At 42.6% G+C, this 18100-nt stretch overlaps 1 protein-coding gene across 2 annotated transcripts in view; it reads left to right on the top strand.

Annotated features, from left to right (window-relative positions):
• Window positions 1-2845: 2845 nt before the first annotated feature.
• The window catches only part of PPP4R2 (protein phosphatase 4 regulatory subunit 2), a 33073-nt gene continuing 17818 nt past the window's right edge, over window positions 2846-18100 (top strand). The window contains exons 1-2 of one of the 2 annotated variants that reach the window (XM_035106620.3): window positions 2846-2999; window positions 3900-3981. In XM_035106620.3, coding sequence (XP_034962511.2) covers window positions 2861-2999; window positions 3900-3981 — 221 coding nt within the window. In that variant the 5' untranslated portion in view covers window positions 2846-2860. Of the gene's footprint in view, window positions 3218-3899; window positions 3982-18100 lie in introns of both variants that reach the window. The other variant, XM_035106616.3, reaches the window with a different exon arrangement.

Genomic DNA, 18100 nt, shown 5'->3' with positions numbered 1-18100 from the left:
GTGGAGCGGTTTGCAGCCGCTGCGCTGCACATGTGCAGCATTGCTGCACATGCGTGCTGCGTAGCAGTTTGCCAACAGCAAGCCGCTCCAGCGCCATGCGGGGATGGTGCCGAGGTCCTGTGCTCGCGGCTGCAGCCACAAGCAGAGGAACCTCCATTCGTGACTGCAGCTGCGACTGGAGGGTCCTGCGCAGCACTGGCGCCGTCCCTGCGCAGCACTGGAACAGTTTGTCGGTGCCACCACTGCACGGCGCACATGTTTGAATACACTATATTTTTAATACGCTAGTTGTGATAGTTTTATGCCCATTTAAATTGTCCATAGTTATATTTTATGTTTCTAAAGTAACAGAATGACTTCCAATCTGGAAAAGAAAAAAGAAGTGCTAATGTAGCATTTTTTCTGAAAATTTCCGTTTCCCCCCGAAAAAACCTGGGTTTTTCCTGAGCTTCAAAATTTCCGGAAATTTTACATCTCTAGTCCCAGCGCCGTCCCCGTGTGGCGCCGGAGCAGTTTGTTGGTGCCGCTGCTGCGTAGCGCGCATGTGCGGCATTGTCACACATGTGTGCTGCGTAGCGGTTTGCCAGTGGCAAGCCACTCCAGTGCCGTGTGGGGAGGGTGCCGGTGCCGTCCCCGTGCGGCGCTGGAGTGGTTTGCAGCTGCTGCACAGCGTGTGTGTGCGTAGTGCACATGCGCCGTGTGGTGATGCTGCACATGTGCGCTGCGTGGTGATGCCCCGCCCCCGGGTGCCACTCCGGGTGCCTGAGCGGCTTCCTCCCCCCCTAAACAGACAGGGTCTCAGATGACGTCAATAATGTAGTCTACTATAAATGTGGTCCTACTATAATGGACTGTGGCCAGCCCCTAAACTGTGTGTATATGTTTGTGTGTGTGTAGCACGTCAAAATGCAAGTAGATAAATAGGAACCGCTACAGAGGGAAGGTAAACGGTGTTTCCGTGTGCTGCTCTGGTTCGCCAGAAGTGGCTTTGTCATGCTGGCCACATTACCTGGAAGCTGTACGCCGGGTCCCTCAGTCAATAATGGGAGATGAGCGCGCAACCCCAGAGTCGGTCACGACTGGACCTAATGGTCAGGGGTCCCCTTTACCCTTTATTATGAACTCAGAGGTATGCAATCTCCATGGTGCTGATCATAAATGTGTTGTTTATGTGTTCAGTGAAATGGAAGGTACTGTGATATAAATGGGGCTTAATTTGATACTGGGGTGCACTGGAGCTTAATCCAGGAACCTGTTTTCTGGGCCAGGCAGAGTCTTTAAAAATGCAAAATAATGGCCTTCCATTTATTATTGATTTTAAACAATCAGCACATTCAGGATTGACAGTGGGATTTACTTATCAAGGGATAAGAGCAGGATTTACATTCCAAGGGTACTTTACTTTATCTCCGTCCATCACAGGCCATAAGCTCCCATGGCTGTTATTTTAGAAATTAAGCACTGGGTATATAAGGTTATTAAAGCCTATCACCACAAATCAGAAGATGTGGCAGCAAATCTGTGTCTGGCTAATACCACCACAGGCTGCCTTGGGACTCTCTTTATGCAATGTTATTTCATACAAAAAAAAAACTGCTTATGGAAAATAGACTGGCAGGCTGATAGCCAGACTAGAACCGTTCTGATGACATATTTCTGTTTACAGACTGACTGACTGACTGACTGATACAGTACTGTATATTCAACCTGAATAGGCAGAGCTGGCTCAAGAAAGTTTGGCCCCGGAGGCGAAGGTGTGAGTGAAAATCTGCAGCAAGAACAAGGGGTGGTGGGTGGAATAAAAAACTGCACTGGGATCTGCTGCCCCTGTGGATCCTGCCACCTGAGGCAGTCACCTCAGCTTGCCTCATGGGTGTGCCAGCCCTGTGAATCCACTCAAGATTTACAACCTCATGTGCCTGCCAACGAGGCCTGAGTCTGATGTAGTGAGGGAGAAATAGTAATTTATAGAACCCTTGCTTGCCTTTATAACTGTGATATGAAATAATCCTCTTTCCAGCCCATGTTATAGAATTAGCTGGATGCTGTAGCTGCTATTCATCAATCTATGGCCTTTCAAAACACATGGGGTGTTGTCTATTTATTTTATTTTACTCTCAATATATTATGTATGTTGTGTTTTATGCAGCAAACCTTCCTGTGGTCTATTGATGAATGGTGGTATATAACAAAATCTATCTCTGCCCATCAAAGGCCATTACACAACGAAAACAAATTACAAAAAATACTGTGGGTACCGGTATGTCTATGTGATGAGTCTCGCTACTCAGCACCATTCATGAAAGTGAACGAATTCCAGGTATAGAATGATGCAAGAACTGAATGAATTTCAGCTGCCCTCAAGTTTTACAACTTTATAGATTGTCGAAATAATTTTAGCGCCATCCAGCGTGAAATTCCCTCTTCTGTGTAGCCCCGTCCTTAATCTGCAAGGCGATGCGCCATTATATTCTGACGGTTGTTTTATTTCAGCTCACGCAAATAACCGGGACGAGCACATGTGGGTGCTTGCTTCGGGGGGCACCGAAAGGGGAAACACCCTTGTCGGTGAGGTGGGGTGGAGAGGGGTCGTGTCTGATACAGGGAGGCCGGGAGGAGAGAAGCTCGTTCTAGTGCGTAACGCCCGACGCAAGCCCGCACCCAAAAGCGGGAGAGGTGCCTGGAGAGAGAAAAGCCGCACGTCTGCATCTCAGAACGTGACGCAGCCGGGAGAGTGGGCGGGGTGAGCCGAAGGTGAAAAGCGCGCCTTCCGACCAATCCCAAGCCGAGCTGCTTTGCCGGCGATGCGGCTCTTCCTGCTCGGCTTGTTTGCCCCACCCCCTGGCTGGGCGGTGACGTCATGTCGGCGGCCCCTCCCCCGCCTCCTCCCCTCTCGAGCGCGCCCCCGCCCCGGCGGGAAGAGGAGAGGCTCATTTCGGTGCGCTTGCGAGAGGGCGTCGGGGGCGCGCACGGCGACGGCCTGGGCGCCATGTTGGAAGGTTGCTGAGCCCGGCCGCCGGGGTTTCTGTGTTTCTCTCCGTCTCTTTCTCGCTCTCTCGTCTCTGTCTGTGGTGGAGGCCGTCGCTCCCGCGGCTGCTGGTGCCTGCTTCCCGTGAGGGCCCGGGGGGCAGGAGGAGGAGGAGGTGGTGGTGGTGGAAGAAGAAAAGGAGGCAGCAGCGGATCATGGATATCGAGAGGCTGCAGGAGGCGCTGAAAGGTGAGGGCTGCTCGTTTTATTGTGGGTTGGGGGGGTGACCCCGGGGTGACCCCCCCTCAAAAACATGTAAGAGGTTGGTTGTAAAGGAAGCCCTGAGGGAAGAGAAAGGGAACGGGGCGGCGGCAAGATGACCTGTAAAAAAAGGAAAAGAAAAGCTGTGTGTGGATGTGGAGATAGTCCAGCCAGAGTCTGATCAGTCTTGCTTTCCAGGCCCCTAATTTCTGGGGTGAGGGTGGTGGTATGGGGATCCTGAAACGACCCAGAGGTTTCTATCTCTCTCCGCCACCGCCACCGCCTTCCTTCTATCTTGATTCCCCCCTCCCTTAAAAAGGCCCTCTCCACGTGAACTGTTTCTTCTCCAGTCCGTGGCCCCCAATGGATTCCCCGTTTCCTTTCCCTTTCCCATTTCCTGTTACAGTACTTTCTGCTTCCATAACCCCCCAGCCCCACCTCCAACCCCACCCACAAGAAATCTCTGGTTTACACTGGCTACAGCTTTCACCTCACCTGAGGCAGGTGGCCTAGTATGAGAAACCGGCTTTGAAAGAGAAGTTGGATATGAACTTTCCAGTCATTGAAGTGTATTTGTTGTCCTTTGGAGGCCTATAAGGCCCTGGCCTTTTGTGTGTGGGAGTGAGTGTTTCTTTTGCTCCTTTCTCCATTTCTCTTTACCTTTTTGCAGATTTTGAAAAGAGGGGGAAGAAGGAAGTGTGTCCTGTACTGGATCAGTTTCTTTGTCATGTTGCCAAGACTGGAGAGACAATGTGAGTGATTTTTTAATTGACTAACAGCTTCTTGGTGTGGTTTTGAACATGACAGAAAGTTAGTAACCAAGTGTTTTTCCATTATAGGAATACTTGATCAGTTAAGTTTCTACAGAATTCTACACTAAGAACTCTGCAATCTGAGTTTCTCAAGTTTTTCTGTTCGGGTAACTTACTTCCAGACTTAAAAGTTGCTGCACGTTCATTGAAGACTAAGAATTATCTAAGTCCCTGTGGTTCCTTATAGTATCACTTGTCAGCCTTAATTGATCCTACTGAGTACATTAAGCCTGCTGTTTTTTTCCTTTTAAGAAGACAACCACCCACACTTCTGACCTCTGCTTTTATAGTCAGAAACCAGAAAAGCATGTGTTTTGCAATCAGTTTTTGGAATTGCGAGTTAATGAAAAGTACAGACATTGAGTCTCCAGCCTCTTCTAAGTTTGGTTCAACTTTTCACACAAGCAGCCCCAATGTGATGCTTCCTGCACACAGCTGTACACAAATGATGACTTTCTGTTCTTTAATAGCTTTTGATTCACTAGCTAGCATAAGATACTGTCCCGTCCCCCCAACGGTTGTAATTGTGCATTGATAGTTCTACTTTAGTTACCAGCACATTGGGAATTGTTCACACAGTAGCTGGTTTGTGTTGCATGCATCTTGATCCAGTAGGATACTTAACCACACTTCCCAAGCCTTTGTTGGTCACCTTCAGGCCCAAGGCAAATATCTATGCTTTTCTGTTGGTCTGCCTTTCTCCTCCACACCACTTCCCTCTAATCTCTGCAAAATCAGGGAGCAAATCCCTCTCTACTAGATAAGATATCCACGACTGCCTCTGCATAGGTTTTTTTTTAATGATTAAAATGTTTCTGAGTGGAATTACAGTTGTTTATTTGTTAAGATGAGAATGCCTACTATTATTTGAATTGCTCTTATTTGTCCAGGAGGATAATTTATTGGCTTGGCAGCCCTCCTTCTCTAATCAGCTCTTTGAAAGGACATTTATTCCTTCCAGAATGGCTAGCCATGTGCCTGGGAACTACAGGACTGAGATTCCAGGTAAAACCAAGTGCTTGGTTTTCCCAGATCTCTCAGAACAATACTTATTTCATACTTGTTCATATCATCCCACACAACCAGGCAGTGGCTTCTGTTCTGGTGGGCTCCCTTGTATCTCTGTTTTATCTTGTACCTTAAATGATAACTCTCCCAACTTCCAGCCCTGCCCACTACATCAGTTTCCAGAAGCAGTGGGGTTGAATTTGAATCCCTTCCATTTAGAGAGTGTGGGTAGTGGAGATTGGCATAGTGCTGTGCATTTGTAGTAGTCTAGGGTGCCAGCTGCCCAGAGCGCTGAACGATGCTCCTGGGCTCTCCTGCTTCTCTTTAAGCTGGTGTGATGCAAATCCCTGCTTCTTATATTACGTACTTGTGGCACATGTGTCTGGCTTGAGGCAATGTGGTCAGTTGTGTGTTATTTAATATATAAGTAACATTTATTTATTGGTATATAGTGTCATCACTCTGCATGGTCCTTTATAAAGTACACGTCCTTGTCCCAAGGGGGTTACAGAATAATTCAGGACAAAGAGACAATAGAGGAAGAGGCTGTAATTGATAGTAGGATCAAATAGAGGAGAAATAAATATTTATTTCCATTACACATATTTAACACTCTAATGTCTAATCCCATACCCTGCTATAGCTAAGTTTATGCCCAAAGGAGTCTCAAAAAATGAGTTTTGAGGAGGGATTTGGTGCATCTCCAGTGTTCTGGGAGGTAGTTCCATTCATAAGGGTAACAAGAAGTAAACTGGGAAATAATTTGATGGTGCCCAATGCAGACAGTGAAGAGGTGTGGGGCAAGGCCATGGTAGGATTTGAAGATAAATATGAGAAGCTCGTGCTGGATACCAAGAGAGTACAGGAAGTCAGGATAGGAATTTAAGGAGGAGCTTTATGTTGTCAGAGCAACAAGAAACGTGAGGGTGGGGGAAGGTGAGACAACAGAAGACTAGAGAGGTGGTTAGGACCATAGGAAGCTGCCTTATTGCATAGTACACTGACTTGACCGACTGTGGTTTTCCAGGGTTTCAGGAAGCAGTTTTCCCCAGCCTTTCCTGGAAATGCCAGGGATTGAAACTGTGTCTTTCTACATGCAAAGTTTGGGCTCTGACTCTGAGCTGCAGCCCTTCCCTAAGGCTGCAGTAGAAAAGATGAGGAAGCACAGTTATTTAACACACTTTTTATATATCTTAAGTTTTTCTTTCCTGTATTTTATTATTATTATTATTATTATTATTATTATTATTATTATTATTATTAAAGTTATAGACTGCTTATATACTTCTCTAGAGCTTCCCTGACTTCCTTATTGTCTCACTATTTAGCATGAAGGGGAAAGGTCTCCAGTGTGCACTGTTAGCAAGTGCAAATTTTCTTGCTCCCAAGCTATCCTAGTGGGGGAGGGTAATGCAAGATGCAGGCTTCAGCAAGGAATGTTTATTTCAGTGAGCATCCTTTTAGAGTTTATATCTAGCTTACCAGAGACGCTTTACTTCCCTTTGTGACTGGTTTCTAGGGAAAGCTGACATCATCAGTTTTATTTGGCTCTTTGAATTAAAGGGTTCAAGCTCAATAAGAAAAGAAAGTTGCTCATGTCTTACTCTAATATATATTCAAACTAAACTACAAAGACATTATTTTTCTATACTTAGCTGCACCAGTTTAAACTTCATTGTTTTGTTTTTTGTCATCCTTCCATTGTTAACTTGACAGTGTCGGTTGCAGGATCAGTTTAATGCAATGGATGCCAGACAATTATGCCTCTACTCACGTAATGAGTCTTCATCCCCCAGGCATCCTTCCCAAATCTTCTCCCGTGGCTTCGAGAACCTTCCAGAGCAGAATTGTATGGATTTAGAGAGGAGGACAGGGAAGTCCCATTGCAGAAGCAAGAGTCCTAGAAGCATAGAGTTGTAGAGATGGAAAGGGGACCCAAGGGTCATTTAGTCCAACCGCCTGCAATGCAGGAAACTCTATTTAAGCATCTATGACAGATGGCCACCCATCCTTTGCTTAAAGCCCTGCAAGGAAGGAGAGTCCATCACCTGAGGGAGTCTGTTCTGTTCCACTATTGGAACAGCTCTTACTGCCAGAAAGTTCTTCCAGATGTTTTGTTGGAATCTCCTTTCTTGTAGCTTAAATTCATTGGTTTGGGTCCTACCCTCCAGAGCAGGAGAAAACAAGCATACTCCATCTTCCATGTGACTTCGTCACCCTTCTCTGCACATTCTAGCTTGTCAAAATTGTGCCCAAAATTGAACACAGTATTCCTGGTGTGATCTGACCAAGAGTGGTACTATTGCTTCCCTTGATTGGAACAACATACTTCTGTTGATGCAGCCTAGAATAGTATTACCTTTTTTATGCTGCTGCATCACACTCTGGATTCATGTTAAGCTTGTGGACTACTAAATCTCACACATTTTTGGATATTGTTGTTGTTGTTTAGTCGTTTAGTCGTGTCCGACTCTTCGTGACCCCATGGACCATAGCACGCCAGGCACTCCTGTCTTGCACTGCCTCCCGCAGTTTGGTCAAACTCATGTTCGTAGCTTCGAGATATTAGCCAATGTTTATTAAAATTTGTGTCACTATGATAGAATGGAACAATGATTGTGAAAGCTTGCATACAGGCAACCCTTGATTTGTGCGGGGTTATGTTTTGGGTCATTTTGCGCGACGGTGGAGCATGTATAAGCTCACCCACTATGCCTCTTTCCTGCCATTTCCATGTTCGCAGCAGTTCACACGTGCACCGTCACTTGTTATTTGAACGCACACAAAATGGTCATTGCCTGTATTTCTTACTTATATACTTAGAATCATAGAATCATAGAGTTGGAAGAGACCACAAGGGCCATCCAGTCCAACCCCCTGCCAAGCAGGAAACACCATCAAAGCATTCTTGACATATGGCTGTCAAGCCTCTGCTTAAAGACCTACTTAATAGTAGCCTGCATCCTATGTGACATTTCTTAACACATTTTATTTGTACAGTATTAGCTTTAGTATCAGAATTAGTCCTCTTTGACAGTTTGGCTTTAGAAAGTTCATATCTAGCATCTTAACATTTTGGTAACCTTAGACTATATTAGCTTTCAGGATAAAATGCCAGGACATATTTTCAGGATTATTGTTGTACCTTTTTAATGAATATTAGCCTGTTGGTTGAAAGTCCACCGTAGTAAGAAGCACCAGTATTGAAAATGTAGCTGTTAATTTTTTTGTTTTATTTTAAGAAACACTTGATAATTTCCTGAAAGAAGAATTTCTGTTGTTGGTTGGCACATACACAAATGATTGTATACATGTCAACCATGAAAAAGGGTTGTATAATAAAGTGGTGGCAAACTGTGCCTCATAGACCATATATGCTCCTCAAGACAGTTTTAGTGGACTGCAAAGACCACACTTTTCTTTTTGATTTAATAATATATATATATTTGGGGGACGTGAGTAGTTTGTGGCATTATTTGTGGGTCTTACAGTCTTGGTCGAGTGCCCCAGTGCTATTTTGTGCTGTCCTCTTGTTTTCATTCAGACTCCCCAAGAGTCTGCTCTGATTTCAAGTGGTAAACTTCTGTATTCACAGGTATCTTGAACCCTCTTGAACACTGCACACTGTCGGTCGTAGCTTTGTCTTTGGCTGTTTCCAGTAGCTGCGATGTGGGGAGGGGGCAGCTTGTAGCCCCATCATGGCAGGATTCCATTCATTCCCCTTTCCCTCCTCACCATCTGCTTCAGCAAGCAGAGACATCCCCTTTAGCTGCACAGGTGGCTGCATTTTCTCCCCCTCCCCCGATTTCTTTAGTGTAGCCACCAATATCACCACTGTTGTGGTACCAAAGGAAAGGTCGCTTTTTACTTTACCAGTGCTCATCAGGGCAGAAGGACTACAGAGACCTCGGAGCTTATAAATCCGAGGTTACCATGCATAGTGGCCATCCTGGGACCTCCTTGAGACTTGGTTCTTGAACCTTGAAGATATTGACAGGAATACAGCCGGTAAAAGTGAGGGCAGGGAAGCATAGAGAGAGTAAGGAGGCAGAAAGTGGGGAGGAAGTAGATCTGTCCCTCTTTTGCTAAGAGGTCTGTGTGTGTGTGTGTGTGTGTGTGTGTGTGCGTGTGCGTGTGTGCGTGTGCTTGCTTGTTTCCTTCCCCCACCCCCTGTGTGTGATGTCTATGTGCTCTGTCGGTGGGGGCATGCACACATGACATAAGCATGTTGGAATGAAGCCTTTGAAGGTGAGGCCTGTACCTTGAAGTGAAACAGGCTAGGGGCGAAGGCTTGTAACCTCACTGAGAATTGTGTATCTGTGCAAGGGTTCATAGGATGAAGATGTGCAGTTCCCTTTCAACAGTGAATAGGAACGCGTTGTGTATTATTAGGTAGTACATTGAATAGGAGTATGGCCTGCTTTAACAACAGATAATGCACTTACTGGTTTCCATGGGTTAATCAGTTAGGAAAAATGATTGTTCTGGAAACTTGGTGGAGGCATAGCAAAGCTTGAGGCAAGACTTTTTCATAAAGCCAGTTACTGTCTTACACACAGACGTCACATAATTAATGCTTCATTGATGCTATTGGTTAGACTTGTACAATACATTCTGTTGTGCATTCTGCAGACATTTTGAAGGAAGATAAACAGATAGTAAATGTGTATGTTTTACTGTGGTGTTAAGCCATAACAACAATTCAAAAAAGTACAAAATTTCAGTCATTCTGTTTAGTTTATTTGGTCTTCAAACTATAAACAGCAGGTACAATATAGTGTTAAGACAACCGTAGCAAAGATGCACGCAGTATGAATGCACACATATTGTGCCTTTAAAATAAGAGTATAACAAAATTCATGAGCAATGAAAAGTAGTTTAAAAATGCAGACATCTTTAACTCTGAAATCATTCAGCTGTGGTCTAGTTTTAATGGGTACAGCAAGGGACTTTGCTATATTTTCATCAATTTTGGGGTTAGTGTCTGTCATTAAAATTGAAACATAAAATTCATCTGAGTTCCCCAAATATAAGGAAAGTACTGGGGAGATAAAGTAGGAGTTTATATGGTAAACATCACAGTATAGAAGAGCATTGGCCAATGTTTCAGCTGAGCCACTTTCACAAGGACAAACTATTAAATGCCAGAACAGCATGATAAATCAACTTTTCATAATTGCTTATGGTAAAACAATGGATTTTTCATTTCTTATATATAGTAGTGAATTACAACTTGAATTCTAAAGAATTCAAATTATAATGCAATAAAATACAACATAAAATATAAAAGCAGCTAAAATACAATTTAAATGTATATGAATTTAAATGTGGTGGACATGTCTTCAACCACAAATTCATATACATGTCATTGACCACCTGAATGAAACTGGTTGGTCACTGCTTGTCTTCAGATCACAGTTTGCAAATCCCTGTTGTAGATCAAGGTATAGTGGTGAGCAAACCCTTTTTGCTAGAGCTAATGAATTTTGGAAATTAATAGCTAGAAATTTAATGCAGTAGTTTCTTTTTCTAACCCAGGTGTCAGAAAATGGGACAGTGAGTAGCCAGTGGTATTAAGTTGGTTATTAACAAGTTTTAGCCAAGAGCAAGCATAATTAGTAAGCAAAGCCAGGGATAGGTAACTCAAATGGGTTGAGGATAAAGATAGGTGAGGCAGTAACATATTGCAAGGGATAACACTCATGTTTCCAAAGAAAAAATGCCTGCCTCAAGTTGTGCTTCCAATGTAGTTTTACATCTAGCTGCACAGAAGAAGGATCTTTTTCAAAAAGTGGTTTGCCTGTCTCTAAGGGACACGGGTGGCTCTGTGGGTTAAACCACAGAGCCTAGGGCTTGCCGATCAGAAGGTTGGCAGTTCGAATCCCGTTGCTCGGTCCCAGCTCCTGCCCACCTAGCAGTTCGAAAGCACCTCAAAGTGCAAGTAGATAAATAGGTACCGCTACAGCGGGAAGGTAAATGGTGTTTCCGTGTGCTGCTCTGGTTCGCCAAAAGCAGCTTTGTCATGCTGGCCACATGACCTGGAAGCTGTACGCTGGCTCCCTCTGCAACCCCAGAGTCGGTCACAACTGAACCTAATGGTCAGGGGTCCCTTTACCTTTAAGAATCAATTAAGCCCTAGTACCATCTGGTTTGCCAGAAGCGGCTTTGTCATGACCTGGAAGCTATATGCCGGCTCCCTCGGCCAATAATGCGAGATGAGCGCGCAACCCCAGAGTCGGTCACGACTGGACCTAATGGTCAGGGGTCCCTTTACCTTTACCTTTATCCAAAGTTGGTAATCTTGGTAACTACTTTGACTTCATACAACTTCAAAACTGAAGGTATATGCTGTTGTCCTTAAACCTTAAGAGCAGTACTTCTCTAGGAAACGTACTATGATTTTTTTAAAAAAATGAAGTACTTTTCACCCACTGTTTTAAAGCAATAAAATATTTGCAAGCAATTAACCTTCATAGGTATCTGTCCAACTTTTTGTTTTTTAAAGACTATGTATGGAAAAAGACTCACCCTCTAAATCAGTTATGTAGACACAGCCCCCAAAATTAACTTATTCCCTCAGAAAGGATAGTAGCTCTCTTACCTCACTTGCATTACATTTGTGGAACATTGTAGTTAGTGTTGGACTGGGACCTGGGAGATGGGGGTTCATATCTCAGTTATGAAGCTCATTGGGTGATCTTGGATTTTCAGCCTAACCCTAAATCATAGGATTGTTGTGGGGATAAAATAGGGAAGAGAGCAATCTATGCAAGTATGAGCTCCTTGAAGGAAAGATGAATTATAAACATAATAAATATCATTTGCCTGGAGGTATGTGGAGGGAGTGGGGGATGCTAACCTTTCCAATTTCATAAAGCTTCCTTTGTTGGAAGATTCTCACATCCCATGAATGACTAGGCTAGTGTGACTATTTACAAGACTGCATTTAATTATTGTTAACTATCTTAGGCAAGCTAAAGTTCATATGTGAAAGTAGATGAACAGGACTTGAGCTGCCAAGTGTTGCAAAATCACGCTCCCTAGGAGTACTTATTAGACTCCCAACTCCTTTCAGCCTTTGCCTATATGATCAGTGATCAGGAATGAAGAGAGAGTTGTAATCTTAAACATTTGGTGGGTACCATTTTGGGGAAGCATGCAGCACATGGTGTAGTTTAAATTTGCCTGATTTCTTTGGCAGTGTAAACATTATTGCTACCAAAACTGAAGTTTGGATCACATCGAGATACCACTCTGCTTTTTGGACCATATTGGGAATACAGTAGCTCCGTTGGTGGAGCATGTGAATCTCAGGGTCATGGGTTCAAGCCCCACGCTGGGCAAAAGATTCCTGCCTTGAAGGGGGTTGGACTAGATTCCTGGCGTCCCTTCCAACTCCATGATTCTTAGGTCCCATGGTAGCATGTAAAACTTCACATATTCAATAAATAACAGTAGTGACCATGTGGTTGATGGGGGCAAACAAGGTAAAGGGTGTGTGGTTTTTTGTTTTTTGTTTTGCTTACTTTCACATCGCTTCAGATACTTTTGTATTTGATGCAGAGTAACTTTACTTCTTACCATGAACATTTTTTTAGCTGAACTGTTGGAACAGCTTCCATTATCAAATTGTTGGTTTCTGATAATGAGCATATGCTTTTTAAATGTAATTTTTTAAAACTTAAAATGCTGCCAATTTGCTGCTAGTGAACCATCAGTGCAGTTCTTCTAAATTGAAGGCTATGCGTGTGGGGAATGTATAATCTGTCAGTCTGTTTTATCAGCCACATTATTTCAAGGGAATGTGTGAAAGGCATGTCACATTTTGTGCTTTTTTTGCACTAGAGGATTTCCTTGCACATAAATGAGCCTCAAGTGATAGATGCGTCAAAAAAGCGAACAGACCCAAAGCTTTTGCTGCTTTTTCAGAGCTGGTTGCTGTACCAAACACTTGTGAAAATTTGTTTTGTGAAATTTTTCATTTTGGCTCTTAATTCTTAATGAGGAAATAAGAGCATTGTAACAAGTTGTTCTAATTCACACTGCTTTCTTTAAGTATAAAGGCATTTTCACAATCTTTGAATGAAGTTCTTGTTTGTACCGGAAATAAAACTGCATGCCTGGACATGTCAGTGAGTTGAAGCTCTTCCCAATTTTATGTTCCTTGTAGTTGCACATATTGTGTCTAGTGTGACAAAACACAAAGCAATCGGAGCACCTATCGTGTCTGCTAATCTAGTTGCATGCTAATTCATTCTCCTGCGCTTACTTGAGTCTAAGAATGAACATGAACAACTTGTCTATCTGTTTACTTCAGTTTTTTTAAACTACTGGTTTGTTTTTTTACTACCATGTTGGACTTTCAGTGTACTTTTCAATGGCTGCATATCCAGGTAGGTCAAAATTAACTGCCAGTGGTGGGTATTTGTCAATTTTACATTTATCTATGCTGCCCAGATACTGTTGAGTGCTGTTATGAGTTAAGATATTGTGAGAGGACACCTTAATAGTGTCGTTTTGCCTTTTTTTGAACCCCCCCCATCTTATTTGGAGGTTGGGGGGAGGAACCAGGACATATTGGGTGGAGGAAAAGGAGGAGTTCTGTTGTGCAAGTGGAAATTGTTGTGCCTAAAGTACAACTTCATTGGATACAGCCCTTAGTGGTTTTCCTTATTTATTTAACACTTCTTTTTCCCATTAAAAACTCAAGAATAAAATGCAGCACATAATAATAATTTTCACTGCATTTTACAAGAAAAGTTTCTAAGCAACTTATAAAACATTAAAATTCAAAAATGCCCTAAAATCTTTTTAAATACAAAATATTAAGAGTGTTGATCAACTGACAAGACAATAACAATGAAAAATATCCTTCCCTATCCTAGTTAAAGATTAAAAGAAATCCTACTAAAATCAATTTGCCTTAATTCCTAGTATTGCTTATGTTGAGATACTATTCTTCCTTATATGTACATAACTCATGCACAGGAAGATTGTTAGGCATGTGCATGCAGTACAACAGGCCATCTTATGATCTGGGAGGTCTGCACATGCTTCCTATGTGCACTAAGAGGTTCTCTTACAATCAGGTAGTATATAAATTTAGTTTAAAAAAAATGAAATCCCCATTTTGCATTTTTCTTGTCAGCCATGTTACATTATAATTATTATGTTTTAGTAGCTGTTGTTATTTATAAACCATCCTTCATACAAGGATCACAGGATAGTTTACAGTATAAAAACACAAAATACATAACATAGTAGCAAACAGAGCAATAACACACACACACACACACAGAGAGAGAGAGAGAGAGAGAGAGAGAGAGTGAGTGAGAGAGAGAGAGATATTAAAAGGCCATCAATTGTTTAATTAGCCAAAAGCCTGGGAGAAGAGGGATGCTTTTGCTTGACACCTAACGATAATAGCTTGGAGTATACATTATCATTGTCATTTACTTGCCCTTCACCTTAATGTTCCAAGGTGGTTTGCAACAATTCAAACACAATATTAAAAGACAGTTCAAACAACTTAAACCTGATCATGCGGAATAAGAGGATTGTATAGGGATGGGGGAAGTATGCACAGATGTTTCATTGTCTGGACTTACATACTAGAAGGGGTGTGTGTGTGGAATAGAGCTCTTTTAAGCCCAGTGGGGATCCTTCCACACATGGGCAGAGATTATCATTAATTATCACTCTAGGTACTTTACAGCATTTTGTTTGCTCTTATCCTTCTATTGGGTCTGTTTATGCATTTTATGAAAGCTTTAATCAATTGCAGTAATTCATAATTAGGTGTAAGAGAAATTACCACAGAACATATGCATATTACTGAAGAAATTAGTAGTGGTAATGGTACTATCCAAAGCTCATGGATGGGGTTCAATTTGAAATGATCCCACATGCTGCAAACACTGTCTAATCAGTGCCTGTATGTCTGTGATCCTGACTATTCTTTGTTCCAGAAATCACAGTTGCGCTCTGATGTTTTCAGCAGCTAGTGTTAATTTTTAATCTGACCCCTCAAAATATGTGGTTTTCTCAGATAATGTATGGTAGTCATGGGTGGCGCTGTGGTCTAAACCAGTGCTCCCCAACCTTTTTATCACCGCAGACCAGTCAACGTTTGATAATTTTACTGTGGCCCGCTGAGGGGGGCGTTTATTGTTTATATTTTATTTATATTGTTTTGATTTAATAATTTTAATTTAATTGTATTTAATGATCCTTAGGCGGCCCGGTACCAATTGATCCACGGACCGCTACCGGTCCGTGGCCCGGGGGTTGAAGACCACTGGTCTAAACCACTGAGCCTTGGGCTTGCTGATCAGAAGGTCAGTGATTTGAATCCCTGCAATGGGGTGAGCTCCCGTTACTCAGTCCCAGCTCCTGCCAACCTAGCATTTCGAAATTACGCCAAAAAGTGTGAGTAGGGAAGGTAAATGGCGTTTCCGTGCGCTGCTCTGGTTTCGGTGTTCCAGTGCGCCAGAAGCGGCTTAGTCATGCTGGCCACATGACCCGGAAGCTGTACGCCGGCTCCCTCAGCCAGTAAAGTGAGATGAGCGGCACAATCCCAGAGTCATCCGCGACTGGACCTAATGGTCAGGGCTCCCTTTACCTTTAAAATGACACTTGTTAAGGTGGTTTAGAAGTCTGTCAATTGGTGGGAATATGTTGGAACTAGATGATGTAAAAAACTTAAAACTTATCTAAAGATATAATAAGCTCCTGTAAGACCTCATGAATGCAAACGGGGTGGATTCTCCCCCCCCCCTTCCACCAATCAGTGTCTAAAAGACAGTTGAGGATTGTTACAAAACTGAAGACACATTGAGGATTCAGTCTGAATGGAAAGGCTTGATTGCTAGAGTATTGGGGATCTTGTGATAAACTATCCAAAGCTGTCAATATAATGGAGTAGTTAATGGAGCCTTTGTTGTGGCTGTACTTCTGTCTCTTGCTATTTTACAGATTTCCTTTGGCATATTTATTTTACTTGCACACACAATCCGTAATGCTGAAATTAATAGGAAGCCCTCCTTCGCACAGAAACTTCTGCACATCATAGCACCAATGTAATTTTTTAAATCAGGATGAATGAGAATCTAATCTTTAGAATAGATGGAAACGAAAGCAGTTACAGTACTTGATAAATGAGACTCAGTTCCCTTTTTCTAGGATGAATGAATGACTACTAATTATGGTGCCAGCCCAATATTGTTATAAGTGGGAAATATGTCGAGCTTTTCTAAAAGATGTATTTGTTATACATCTTCTAAATGGGGCTCCAGGGGCTCTTATGTAAGAGGCAGATTGCTACAGCTAAAGATTCTTCCAGACCGCTCACTGGATCACTGCTTTCTTTTAATGCTGTGTGTAAAATTGTTTACACAATATCTTGTGTGAAGAATATAATACCACAAATTATATTTGCTAAGATACTTTGAAATCCTGAATTCACAAAAGGTGGTCAGTAGTCACTGCCATATAATTCAACTTAAGTAACTGTTGCCTGCCACTCTCATAGACAGCCACCAAAAGGTGAGGGACCCCTGACTCTCCCAATTCTGCATGGATCACAGTGAAGCCGGTTCTCTCACTTCAAAGTAACTTTTAAGGAAATGCAGAGCAAGCATGATTGCAGTTTCCAATCTTTTCTGATTGCTGGTACAAGTCACTCACTTTGAGTGATGGCAGAATATGACAGCTACCATGAAAAGCCAAATTTTGGGAATCCCTGCCTACAATACAAAGTAAACATTCAACAGATCAAAGTTTTAAAAGTTTTAAAGATATACATGCTGTATACCTGCCTTGTAGAAGAAGCTGTGATGCAACTCCTACCACTACTGAACAGGGAAAATACTTTACTGTATCTGCTAGTGAAGACAAAAATACCTCCCCTCCCCACAAAAGAAAACACCTTTAATGTGTGGTGCCCATCTTATTCCTGTATGATGCTTTCATCACCCCCACAAAATAGCCACAGATGTTACTGTAGTGATATACAGTTCCCTGTCAAATATATCCACAAAAATACAATCTTGGTGGTAAATAACTCTTTAGACAAATTGTACATATTATTTATCTGAATAAATCAGGGGGGGGGAGTTAGAAATGGATCTAGTGGCACAGTTGCAAAATATCAGCATTCAGATAGTTCAAATAAGGTAGGGAATAAATACTATTAAATGTTGGAATTATATGTGCTGAAATATGCTTGGCTTCTCTGCTACATTATTTTCATTTTTCTTCCATGGAACTCAAGGATTACCAGGCAGTCTTCCATTCATGCATTGACAAAAAATAGATATGCTTAGCTGCTTCATCACTTGCCTTCTGACTATGCCCAGAAACACTAAAATTAGTTCTCTGTTGGTGTTCATTTAGATCTAGATGGGTGGTTCACAGCAGTTCTTGCTTCATGCTTCCAGGGTTCTGCGGTGTTGATTATAGTTTGGTAGTACTTAATGTCTTTTGATGTATTTTTCAGCTTTTAGGTAAAAACAGGTAAAAAAGGAGAAATAATAATAAATAGTCGGCAGACATTTTAAATTGCTTGCACATTATGGGTAGCTAATTTTGAAAATACAGGAAATTAATACAGATCATGTGACTTGCCCAAAGACTGCCACAGTTACTCTGTAGCAGAAGCATTAGTCTTTTTACCCGTCTTTCACATCCCACATCCAAACCTGACTATTCATTATCTATACCAGTGATGGCGAACCTATGACACGCGTGTCAGACGTGACACGCAGAGCCCTCACTGCTGGCACGCGCCCCATTGACCCATTCACGCTGTTGTTGCTTCCCCCCCATTTGTTCTCCCGCTCCTCCTACAGCTTGTCTCCGCTAGAGCTTGTCTCCACTACAGCTTGTCTCCACTGTTAAAACCCGGATCCTTTGTTGTTGTTGTTGCTGCTGGTAGCCAGAGATTGGTTTTGTGCTGTTTTTCTGGCGCTTTGGCAGACTATGATTGGGTGTAACAGCGTTCGTTTTTTAACCCGTTCTGTGCTGGTTTTTTCGCGCTTTGGCAGACTATGTC

Source organism: Zootoca vivipara, chromosome 2, assembly GCF_965207765.1.
Source record: "Zootoca vivipara chromosome 2, rZooViv2.hap1.1, whole genome shotgun sequence".
Classification (NCBI taxonomy): Eukaryota; Metazoa; Chordata; class Lepidosauria; order Squamata; family Lacertidae; genus Zootoca; species Zootoca vivipara.
Note: the sequence above shows the minus strand (reverse complement) of the source record. Positions and strands in the feature narration are given on the sequence as shown.